Source organism: Rattus rattus, chromosome 9, assembly GCF_011064425.1.
Source record: "Rattus rattus isolate New Zealand chromosome 9, Rrattus_CSIRO_v1, whole genome shotgun sequence".
NCBI classification, from domain to species: domain Eukaryota; kingdom Metazoa; phylum Chordata; class Mammalia; order Rodentia; family Muridae; genus Rattus; species Rattus rattus.
This window is the reverse complement of record NC_046162.1, coordinates 2,271,709-2,284,616: the sequence shown is the minus strand read 5'-3', so window position 1 is coordinate 2,284,616 and position 12,908 is coordinate 2,271,709. Positions and strand designations below refer to the sequence as shown.

The 12,908-nt window shown below is 43.8% G+C and overlaps 1 protein-coding gene across 2 annotated transcripts in view; it reads left to right on the top strand.

The window, feature by feature from the left end:
- The window catches only part of Cramp1 (cramped chromatin regulator homolog 1), a 45,917-nt gene that overhangs the window by 5,007 nt on the left and 28,002 nt on the right, over positions 1-12,908 (top strand). For both annotated transcript variants that reach the window (XM_032912010.1, XM_032912009.1), the window contains exon 3: positions 7,016-7,209. In XM_032912010.1, the coding sequence (XP_032767901.1) occupies positions 7,016-7,209 (194 nt within the window). The remainder of the gene's footprint in view (positions 1-7,015; positions 7,210-12,908) is intronic.

Here is a 12,908-nt window from a genome sequence, read left to right as displayed (position 1 = left end):
AGCCAGCCTGGTCTACAAAGCAAGTTCTAGGACAGCCAAGGGTACACGGAACCCTGAGTGGGTTTTAAAAAAAAAAAAATAAAAAAGGCAAACACAGACAAAGACTCTTCCAGCCACACCCTCTGTGACATCCATTACAATAGAAGACCACCTGAACATGTGATCCCTACTTCAGACGACGACCCCACCTGTTTGCGATGTTCAAAAGATAGCGTACCCCAAGGCAGAGGGGAAACTATCAAAACCATATAATTGTATATGATTTTGTTCTTGAGACAGTTCACTCTAGCTCAGACTGGCTTTGAGTTCACAAATGGACTGCCGCCGAAGGCCCTTATGTGCAAATATGTTACTCAAAGGTTCATGATAGATTATAAAATTTAAGGAAGTTGGTAAATAGGTAAAGGTAACACCAGCTACTGAGTTGAAAGCTCAGTATATATCTCTTGCTGGGCTGGAACTCAGCTCAAGCCTCTGCCTACTGAGTACTGGGATTAAAAGCATGTACCATCAGCATACCTGTTCAGTTTCTTTTAAGGTTGAAGTGAAGAGTTTCTATAGTGTCTACCTTGGTAGGTAAGACTGTAGTAAAGGACGTTTTAACATCTTGATATTTGAAACTTTATTTTAGATTGTTCGGAAATCATTTCAGGTAGCAGTCACAAATTGAAAATTGCTGTTGACATGTGTGGTATATGGATGTCTTTTGTCAGGTTGGATAGCGATGATCTTAGCATTAAAGAGCAATGTAAAAACCACCCAGAACAGGAGCTGTTTCCAACAGTTTATAGTTCTAGGGAGATGAAAGGTATTAGCTGTAGAAGACAATGAGGAAATCCCTGTGGTATTCCATGAGGAGGTCCTATGTTATTACTGAGACAATGTGATTTTAGTTGTGATTTCTTTATTTGTGGGAGGGATGGGAGAACCTTTGAGGTATGACACTGGGACTTGCAGGTGTGAAGACAGGAGACTCAATGGAAGGAAGGGAATCTGTGTTGAGGGATAAGAGTTGAGGCTCCAGGTCATCTTCAGAATATAAAGGATGGCATTTTAGATCTGATCACCTTGGAAGAGTCTCACAGAACAGTTGGTGCATACAAATGGCATCTTTGGGCACTAGTAGAATGACCAGAGTTGGGAAGGATCCTCATTTATTTATTGAGCACCTGCCATATTGATTAAGTAGCAGCTTTGGATGTTGGTTGGGCCAGTGGTAGGTGTTTGGGTTCATCCACTGAGATTGCAGTCCTTGAGTACTGGCTTGCTTATGAAGAGTTCCTCCTATGTGACCTTGATAGAGGTGGTCTTAGTGGAGATGGCACCTTTGGAACTCTACAAACAAAGCTGCGTGAGCCACCTTCTGATATGTATGTCCTATGCCAGCAGAGATACAGAATTTGAGATTCCCTTCATGAATTCTTGCCTTTTGCCATGCCTGTGTATTGTGTAAACTGGGGTGGCCTTGTTGGGCCTTGATGGTATGTGCCGTCCTTGAAATGTCACTGTCCTAATATGCTGCATACACAGGACATAGGGATGGATGCCTTTTTGTGCAGTGATTAATAGTGGACAAGTTTGGAGTTGGTTTACAAACACCTTTCTTAGAACAGACTAAATGAATAGGAGCCTGAAAATCTCCAGGACAGTCTGTTCATCTCTTGACTTAGCTGGTTGTCTGCTATTCTGAATTTAACGTTCCTAGTTCTTAGAAGGACACTCACAAACCAGAGAGAGATAATCAGTCAAGACAGTGAGCTAATGTTTTTTAAAATCATGACAGATTTTAATGGTATTATCTGAAGTTACCACACGGTTCTTGTTATCCCTCCCCCTCCCTCCTTTCCTGTCTTCCTTCCTTTCCTCCTCTTCTCCTTCCCCTTCTCTATTCTTCTCTGCCCAACTTTCTCTCCCTCTCCTGGTGATTGAACCCAAGGTCTCACCAATAAGCTATATCCCCAAACCCAGTCATGAAGTTTGTAAAAATGTATATTTAAGAATTAGAAATCTTGGGCTGGAGAGATGGCTCAGCGGTTAAGAGCACTGACTGCTCTTCCAGAGGTCCTGGGTTCAAGTCCCAGCAACCACATGGTGGCTCACAACCATCTGTAAAGAGATCTGATGCCCTCTTCTGGTGTGTCTGAAGACAGTGACAGTGTACTCACATACATAAAATAAATAAATCTTAAAAACCAAAAACCCCCAAATCTTTCAGAGTTGTAATTCATGAGCCAGGTGGTTTGGGGAGGTCGTTAACCTTTGTTTTCTCTTTCACAAGTTGAGGGAAAGACCGCAAGGTCAAGTTTCAAGTTTTGTCCTTCCAGAATGCTGATTTTTGTAGTTGTAGCCTTGTGTATAATAAAAGCTGCTGTCATGTGATGTTTTGGTCAGGGAGGGTAGTGACTGGAGAGGAATAGTAACGCCACAGCGTGGAGCACCACAGCATGGAGCAGGGCAGCAGCGTGGGATAGGGATAAGCCTTGGTTTACAATGGGAGAGTTGGGTCACTTGGTTTTCCCTGCCTGGTGACCCTGGGATGTTCATGCTTTTGTAGCTCAGTTTCCTCTTTTCTACGATAGATTTTAGATCTGGACTAGATACTAGTGTTCTTTCTCTGAAACTTTTGAGCTCTACTTATTATAAAGACAGAATGGAGTAATACACATGTGTATGTTTGTGTTTTAAAGTTGAAGTCGTGTTCTGTTACTCTCAGGCTTGCAGCCATGTAGCAGTGAGCAGCTACTCTGTTTTCTCAGCATTCCTGGTTGATAGCCAGAGTGACTTTTGTCCTTTTCAGGTGATGTCAGAGCAACAGGGAAGGAAACCACGGCCATACATGCTCTAGAGACTCCTACTATAGGGATGGTAAGCTGTGTGAATAGAGAGGAAAATGTTGGAATTGGTAGGGCACAGCTGACCTGTTGGCAATAAGGTATCTGGTTGATTGAGGTACTGGTGTTGGCCAAAGGTAATAATGGGTTTGGTGGGAGATGCTCTCCAGATCCTGAGGTGAACTTTTGTGGAAACTAAGGCATAGAGGGCAGAGACTAATCCAGTGCTCAGTGTCAGCCTCTTGTGTGCCTCCACTGCTCCTGAGCTTTTATTGCGTAAAGCCTGGCACCGAGCTTAGGCCTGGGAGAACAGGAGCCTGCCCTTGCTTTTAGGGGGCTGTGCACTGGGGGGGTCTGTTTGTGTATACCATGTCCCTTCAGGTTTCAGAGGCACTGACTTTTATCATACATACCATTGCAAAGCCCTCTGTGCTTGGAGTCTTGGCCTTCTCATATGCCTCTGCACCTGTGGAGCCTTGGCCTCTGCACCTATGGAGCCTTGGCCTCTGCACCTATGGAGCCTTGGCCTCTGTACCTGTGGAGCTGTGCTCCCTGGGGAAGTATCCAGTCCTACTGGTATTCCCCAAAGTCATCTCACCGTCTTTTTAGTTTTTGCTTCAGCTGTTTTCCTGCTCACTTTGAGCACTTTCTGTTTTCCTGAGCGGTTTTTCTGGACTAAACTTTTTCTAGGCTGTCATCATTGTAGCCCACCAGTTTCCTGGTTCTGCCTCCTCTTTTTATGCTTTCTGTTTTCACCTGAAATTCTGGAGGGAAAGTAGGTGTCAGTGTTCTTTCTCCAAAGCTTTTGAGTTCTAGGATGTTGCATAGTAAACTTCAGGAATGGTTGCATGGAGTAATTTACTTTATATTTGAATGTCCAGGTTGCTTTAATTTCCCTCCTGAGGTTATAGTACTTCTGAAATAACAGAAAAGAGGGACCAGGTATCTCAGAGCAAATGGAGTCTGCTCTGCGGAGTCACTTGCTGCCTTCTTTCTGATGTAACTTTGTGTCTAGGCTTAGGATTTGGGCCACTCTGTCCCAAAGGCTCCTTCTCCCTTGGACTGGTGTTGATTCAGTTTTCCTTTATACTTCACTCTGCTTGTCCAGGTCACAGTGAGACAGTGAGCTCTCATGACATTTGTCAGACACTTGGCTTCTGGGATTTAGAGGCTGTGTGTCTACTTTTGAGCATGCTAGTGCCACCATGAACTAAGAGGAGTTGACCTGAGTGATCACAGAAGGGCTGGCTTGCTGGCATGCTCTTACTGGGGAGAAGAGAGCCTGTATTTGTTGGGAAACTAGAAGTAACTCTGAAGTCCTCCATCGTGGGTATAGCAGTAGATAGCCAGCACTTCCTAAACAGCAGTGTGGGGAGATCTATGAGTTCCTGGGACTGGGACATTCTGGCGTTTAAGAATTGATTCAACTTGTGGTTTGATTTTGAGTTCTCCACAGAAGCATCTCATGTCTTTTGGATTCACTTTCGCAGCCTGCCTGCCGCAAAGGCCTGAGAAACCCCATGTGTGTTGAGCTGCAGAGACAGTCTGCAGGTTTGTGCAGCCCTTCCTTGGCCTGCTGTGTAGCCCAGGGGCCTGAGTAGCATTGCTGGGGCAGATGCAGACTGCAGCCTATTTTCACCTTGTTTCTGTGTTGAGAGCAGTAAATACTGAGTAGCAAATACAGGACTGACTGTATTTCCACACTGAGTAAGATGTTTTGCACTATCTAGAAAGGTGACCGTGAGACATATGAGGTCTTTAACAATAGGAAATTTGGCTAGTGAGATGAGGAACTGGTTTTCTTTAGTATGCTTTGTTAATTAATTTATTATGTTATTATTTTGTGAGGCAGGGTCACTATATAACCCTTGGATAGCCTAGAACTCATCACATAAACCAGGCTGGCCTCAAACTCATAGAAATCTACTTGCCTTCTGGATGCTGGGATTAAAGGTGTGTGCCACCATGTTTTTATTCTTAGTTAATACTTATTTATTAACTAATAACTAATTTATTTAATTAATAATACTTATTATTAACTAAGTTATTGTTTGGTAACTGGGCAGTTTGGCTCTGCTAAGCCATTGACTTCTATAAGTCTGATAGTATTGTCTCTTAAAGTTAATCCACATTCATCTAAATGAGAGACTAGAGCCCATTTGCTATAGCTGGCCAGCTAAAATGTTTTTGATGTGTGTGAATGTGCAGTTTTCTGACTTTCTGAATTTGAGTTGTTTCCAAATATTCAAATATGGCTACTCTTTGATTCACAATGGGGTTACCTCCTAATAAACTCATGGTAGGGTGGAGACTATGGTAAGCTGAGTGTCTATTTAATAAACCTAATCTGTGGCTAGAGAGATGGCTTAGCAGTTAAGACCCCTTACAGTTTATTCAGAGGACCTGAATTCAGTCCCAGCACCCATATCTTCACAACCACTTTATAATCCAGCTCCACGGAATCTGATGCCCACTTCTGGCTCCCATGGCACTCTCACGCATTCACACACTCATAGATACATACACAACATGCAAACAAGAATTAAAAGAATAACAAATTTAAAAGCAATATGTGAGCTATCTTGAGCTGGGTTGTACAGTACCATGAGAATGATTTATTCCTGCTCTCGGTCTCATCATTGCCTCTATAAGGGGCGGCTTGGTGCCATTGCTCAGCGTGTAGAGAATGCCATATCTGACATGGAGAGGGAAGTCTGAGATCCCAAGGACGCTGCCACAACCTTACCATCGCCATCTGTCACTGCAGCATCTACCTAGGGCAGACGAAGCTGCTGCAGGGACAGCTCCTCCACCTCTTTTGCTCTCAGCCCCCTGCTTGCAGCCCTTATGCGTGTTCTAATGCAGATAGCCCGAGCGTCTTCTCAAGGGTTTGTGGATGAATGGACTTCTAATTTTTAATTTTTTCATCTTTCACTCTTCCATGAAGTTGTTTCTTTGAAACCTCTGCAATAAAGGGAGACCCTAGGGGAGGAGTAGCCCTGAGGCTAGCCAGGAAGAACCTCACCAGGCTTACTAGAAACTGAATCTCAGCTGGAAAAGCTTACAGCATCTCATTAGGAAAACATTTTCTCAGTTTTCTGATCCATGTATGGTACAAAGGCCTGTAAACCTAATACTAGGGAGACTGAAGCAGGGGGATTGCCATGAGTTCAAAGCAAGCCTGGACTATAAAATAAGACTCTGAAAAAAACAAACAAACAAACAAAAAAAAAACCAAAATAAAAAATTCTGTTGTATGGTGTTTACTTTTTAAAGAATTTTTACCTCTGTGATCTGTCTGCCTCATAAGCTTGTTTCAGGCTTGGAAGGTATCTTGGCATTCTGTGGTTCTGCAGTCTTACCAAAGGAGACTGTAGGTTAATATAGGAGTGCTGTGAGTTCCTGTTCCCTACAACAAGAAGAAATTCAACTGGCAGAGTACTAGGCTAGGGCCTAAATTCTTAATCTCTGACTTTGTTTTTGTCTCTTGGGTTCCTTACATTTTATTGTGCTACCCTGTTGGCAAAAGATTTGGAAAAATGTTGCTAAAAATCAAGGACTGATGCTCCAGGAGAACTTTTAAGGGTGGTGGTATTTAGGACCCCAGAGAAAACGTTGAAGCAGATGAAAGAGAGGGAAGGAGTTTGGGTATGGAGATAAGCTCAGTGGTAGAATGTTCACCTACTGTGTGCAAAGCCCTGGGTTCATATTTCTATTACTAGAGAGGGAAAAAAATGAGAGAAGGGATCTTCAGATTATATAGTATATTAGGTATTAAGTGGTCTATATTCTGAAATACCAACTCTATTTATATAATTGTCACTTGAAATTCAGTTTATTCAAAAACGCAGTAAGAGTATTTCAAACTAAAAAACACATTTGAGCAAGAATCAGCATGGAGTGTGATTTGTGGCTTTGCCGAAGGAGCAGGGATTAGACTCTTGAGTATGGACAAAACATCAGAATCACTGTGTTAAAACAATCCACACAGGCTCTCCTCACTGTAGACACATTTTTAGAATCATCTGATCAGCTCTGGCTTCTGATGAGTGCTCCTTGCTGGCATCAGCTCTTGAAAGAGTTGGAATTGAGTGTGGCAGTGAGCCCTTGGTGTCCCTCTGTCCTTCTTGCTCCTATCCCTTAGCTTTCTGAACATGTTATGGTACAGTCCTTTCTCTCCCAAGGAAGTGACGGTGGCGCATCATCTTCAGGAAACGTGTCTGGGGTTGCCCCTGTCACCCCTGCAGGAGGCTCACGCTCCTCCTCCCGGAACATAGGATCTTCAGGGCCTGAGAAGGAAGAAGGAAAGAAGGTCCGGAGGCAGTGGGAGTCGTGGAGCACAGAGGACAAGAACACCTTCTTTGAAGGACTGTATGAGGTGAGTTGTAGAGTGAGTCAGGTCCCCCAATTGTCTCCCTCCTGAGCTCTCAGTTAGCCTTTCATTTCCCTTGCTACATTGCTGTTAAGTGGGCAGATTCTATCAAGGATCCCAGAAGTGATCAGGACAGTTGTCATCTCCTTCCTGGGGCTATGAGGATGAATGCTCTTTCCCAAGGCTCTCAGTCATTTTATGCATACTTTTTTTCAATATATAAGTCTTTTATTGTCCCCAAAGAGCCCAGATCCTACTTGTTTCTGGAGCTGGGAAACTGAGGTCTCACTTGCCAGCCTGCTGCACAGTTCCCTTCTCAGACACATGGATGCCATCCCAAAACTTCCTGACAGCCTTGTTTCTAATTGTCGTGGCTCGCTGAATAGAGCCCCTGAGTTTGAAACAAGTTCAGTATCATTTCCTTCAAGGATTAGTTCATCCTTCTGGCCTCGAGAGACAGAACAAGCAACACCTGTCCTCATCCGAACCCTCCGGATGTATTTTTCACCCAAGAAATTTCAGATTTCAACCAAAGACCCATTCTCCTGAATAATGTTGTTGATAGGGAAGTGAGCATGCACAGACCTCATCTTGTAACGGAAGCCCCGTGTCACAGCCTTGATCATGTTCTGAACATGACTGCAGATGGTTCTGACAGTGGCCAGTTCCTTTCTGGTACCGTTTGTCAGCACGGAGCCTTTTCTTTTTCTTCCCAAGAAGACTCAGCTCTACATTGATGTGACTGAAGTCCCTCCTCAGAGTTCCCCTGGGGCCCTTCACAGTGGCTGTATGATGTCGACATTTTGTGGAATGCCGACAGTCGGATTGCTGAGAATGGTCTTCATTCTCACAGTAGATGGGGCAAAGCTCATGCATACTTCTAACATGGAGCATAACTCTCCCTTGGCTACACAGTGACTGATTTGGGGAGTGTCCCCAAGTGCAGAAGGACAAGCAGATACCTGGCTCTGTCAGCTAGAATAGCAGCTAAGTCCCAGAATAATATTACAGCTTGCTTAGAACCAAATGTCAAGTTCTGTCAGAATAGAAAAGCCACTTCCCAGACCCGTGTCTACTGATGTGGCAGTGCCTTGCCAGCTGCCTCCACTTTGAAGTTTGTTTCTCATAGCCTTGTAGTTATACGTGAACATCAAATTACATTAACATTAAATGTGTTTGTCATGGTGCTTACTTATATTTTTTAAGGACTTATTTTAATTTTATATGTATGTGTATTCATACTGTATGCATGTAGTACCCTCAGAGGATAGAAGATGCCAGATACCCTGGAACTATAATTACAGATGGTGGGGAACTGCCATGGCAGTGCTGAGAGTTGACCTGAGTCCTCTGGAAGAGCGGTCAATCTTCTTAACCACTGAGCTCTTTTACTCATTAAAACAACAAAAAGAAAAATGGCTATAAATGTTTCTCTGGATGTAGGCAGATGAACCTCTATACACCTTGTCTGTATTTGTATGAAGGAGAAATCTAACTGGAGTACAGCCATGACCATTCCTTCTTGCGCTGTTTGGACTGATTGTTGAGCCAGTAACAGAGTTGAGTGGCTGCAGCAGGTGTGTCCCTCGTGCGTGTGTGCGCGGGCCTGTGTGTACATGACTGCGTGTGTCTTATCTATCCCCAAGGTCTTATGCATGCTAATCAAGAAATTCACTACCAGCCTGATTTCCCCAGTCTATTATCCATTTGTTTATGTTTTGTTTTATTTTGATTCCTTGCAGACTTTGTCGTTGTAAATAGCATCGTAGTGAACGTCCTTGTTCACCGTTCTCAGTTTAGATGACTTCTTTGGCATGTTGACTAACCAGCCAGCCTCGTCCTCGTAATGGTTAACGCACAGGTGTGATGGACGCACCTTGCCAAACCTAAGAAGGACAGGCTCAACACAGGAATGAGCCCGGAATTCAAGTCGTGGTGTTTATAGAGGATTAGAAAGGAAGACACTGCCAGTGGGCCAAAGACTCGGTTTTATCAAATTCCTATGGCTGGGATTCCTCCTTTGTGTGGGTGATAGGCTAAATTTCGACCACCCAGAGGAGTGTGACCAACATGTTCATGTGACTTGACCCTTGTTATCCATAGAAAAAATGAAATAGGTACATACAAGACCTGTTAGGGTAGTTACAAAAATCATTCAAATAAATGTGAAAGGGCTCTTTTTTTTTTTTTTTCCCAAAGTTATAGTAAAGCAGACTCCATCTGTATGGATTATATCTTCCAGTTATGCTTTTTTTTTTTTTTTTAAGATTTTATTTATTATATATATAAGGACATTGTAGCTGTCTTCGGACACATCAGAAGAGGGCATCGGATCCCATTACAGATGGCTGTGAGCCACCATGTGGTTGCTGGGAATTGAACTCAGGACCTCTGGAAGAGCAGTCAATGCCCTTAACCACTGAGCCATCTCTCTAGCCCCCAATTATGCTTTTTAAAGCCGTTAGGCATGATAGACTTATGATTCCTGCTGGGCTGTAAGAATGTGCAACTGTTAGTGAATCTTATCCTGATCTGTAACTACTGTGGTGTTTTCCTGTCTTCCTGGAGACCGAGCTCTCTGCAAGGTGGTCTGCTATCCAGCTACTATAAGGGAGGTGTGACTGACGTGCGGTTGTTGGTTACAAACTGTAGGAAGAGGCTTCCTTGTTAAGACCATCCTCTGCCATTCCCCTCCAGTGGGCTAGCCTTCTTGTTTCCTTTCCTCCCAACCAGGCATGTGTTTTTAGATCCCCTAAATCCTTGATTAGTAATAATATTATTAATGCTTTCCATGATTTAATACATAGAGAGGAAGAGAGGGAAAGAGAGTTATTGTAGTTTGGCTGCTGTTGCTCTAGTAAACTCTATGATCAAAACCAACTTGGAGTGGACAGGGTTTATTTCATCTTACAATTGACAGGTCACAAACTATCACTGAGGCTTCAAAGCCAGGTCATGAACTCAGGCGGAAACCTAGAAGCAGAAACCGTAGAGGAGTGCCTCTTACTGGCGTTCTTCCCACAGCTCGCTTAGCTAACTTTCGTACAGCTCAGGACGGTGGCTCTGGTGGCCCTGCCCATAGGCTGGGCTCCTCCATGTTAATCATTTCTCAAGAAAATGCCCCATAAACAAAGCCGCAGGCCAATGCAATGGAGATAATTTCTCATTTGAGGGTCCCTTTTCTCAGATGACTGTAGTTGGGATCAAGTTGACAAAAAGTAACCAGTAGAAGAGTGTGGGGATCCACACCTTATTTGGGGTCTGACTGAAAGACTGCAATGAGGGCCTGGGCACCTGTTTGACCAATGTTGGGTGAGGGTGGGCAGCTAAAATCTCTAGCAGTGAGTTTAGTGGCAGCTGAGCATAGACCTTTGCTCTGAGAATTGTTTCTATAATATTTGTCAACAGATTTGTGTGTGTGTGTGTGTGTGTGTGTGTGTGTGTGTGCGCGCACAGGCATGTAAGTATGCATAAGGATGAAGGGAATAAAACCCTTGTGCATACTAGGCATGGAGTTCTCTCACTGAGGAGATTTGCACGCACTCACAGAACCTAGTCTGACTTCTTCACCACCATTGGAAACTGAGCTCACAGCAACACTCCTGGCCCAGAGGGTGCAGATGCAGATGGCTGGCCAGATGCAGAGACTGTTGCTGTCTTTGTCCCAGTCCTCAGTGTGTCTCCTTGCTTAAGCTACCCATTTCTCCAGCTCTGCTGAATTTTGGGCCTGAACTCAGATTGGTTTTTTTCAGGTGATGGCCTATCTATCACCTCTCCTGTGCTAGTAGTGAGTTCTAGTCCCACTGCTAGAGGAGAGCTACTGCCTTGAGAACTGCTGTGAAAGCCTTGTCTCTGATGTGATCTCAGAGTGCTCCACCTGCATATGCATAGGCATCAGGAATGTCTCTGGCTTTTTGCTGTGTAAATACTGTGAGTTTTCATCACCTAGATGTTGAACCTTTCTCTTCCAGCTTTGCCCAATTTTTGTTATTCTTGACCCACTTATCATGTTCATAACGAAGTTTAGAACACCTGTGGTTCTAGAAATACAGGTTGACTGTAGGGCCCATACTCAAATCCCACAGACCATGTAGTTTGAGAATACAGGTTGAGGAGTCATAAATGAGGCAGTCAGACCTCATAGCAGCAGACTTGTCTGTATCTGTTTCTGTTCAAGTTAACAACTGCTAAGGAGATAGCCACTCAGCCAGACACAGAAACAAAGGCCCAGATGTACCTTTCCATGATAAGCTGTTGTGGTTTTTTTCCTTTTTATGAGACTTGGTCTCAGTCTGTTGCTAGGCTGACCTCTAGTTCCCCATCCACCTGGCTTAGCCTTGAGTTTCTGCTTCCTGTTAAGTATTTTAAAACAGTGAGTAAGTTTTACATTAAAATAATTTAACTTTTCATTTTGAAACAATTTTGGACTTTAAAAACGTTATACAAGGCCAGTGAGATGGCTCAGCCAGTAGAGGTGTTTGTCATCAAGCCTGACTTTGATCTCCAGGACCCGCATAAGCAGAAGAACATGACTGACTACCACAAGTCGTGCTTTCCACATTTGTATTGTGGTACATGCATTCCTATGCACTCATATACATACACACATTCAAAAAATAAAAATGTAAAACAATTCCCTGGCAGTGATGGGTCCTTTCTATATCTAGCCTAATTAATTGTACATGAGATTTGCAACAGATGTGATGCAGAATGGACCACTGTTTTGAGGTGATGCTTTCCAAGTCCTTCTGAGTATTGAGACCCGCAAATAGCACCTTTTGCAGCATTCTTTCTTACATTAGTTTAAACAACCTGGCTGCTGCTTACCTAGCACAGCAGTCACCGTGGAATTTGTCTAGTGACAAGTCTTGTTTCTATTGCTCTATGTCTGAGGATTACAGATCCCTTCTAGAGAAGAGTGTTGCGGACCCCCTGGCCCCATCTTCCCAGTGATGGTTGTATGTGGATTCCTGAAGGCTACTTTATTATGAGGATCATAGTCCATTTGTATCACTGATTGGTGCCCCCGTGATTTGGTTACAACTTGAAACCAATTTGTTTAAGGTCTCATTTTGGGCAGTTCCAATTATTCCATGCTTATCTGACAAACACCTTGCAGCCTGGAATTAGCCATTTTTTCAGAACACTGGAGTTCTCTATGAAAAATGAATAGACAGGTATGGTGGCACAGGCCTTTAATCCCTGCATGGGAGGATGCCAGCCTGGTTTACAGAGGGAGTTCCAGGACAGCAAGGGCTATACAAGAAACCCTGTCTTGAAAAACTATGAATAAATGTAAGAAAAGTTATATCTGGGTTCTGGGGTGCTGTTGGCACAGGGTGCTCTCAGTGCCTCTAACTAGCTCTTCTTTTGAGAACACCAGACAGCTGGCTCTCTGTCATCAGCACAGGGACACATGCTCCACCCTCAAATCCCAACCTCACCCAGATTTCTCTCCTAGGAGGGATTGGTCCTGAGATATGGTCAGAACGCTTCTGTTTGGTTCTATCCCAAGGGTGTGTATGAGCAGCTTCTCTGATCAAACAGCAGGTAGTTTTGAAGAGTGACCCCCTCTTACTGTGAGGTGGTTTGTGGTGACAGCCGGAGTCTCTCTACCATGGTATCCTCCTGAAAGTTTCCCTTATGGTCCCCTGCAGGCCACCAGAACTATTTGTTCCAATATTAAGTCTCATGCTTTTCTGCTC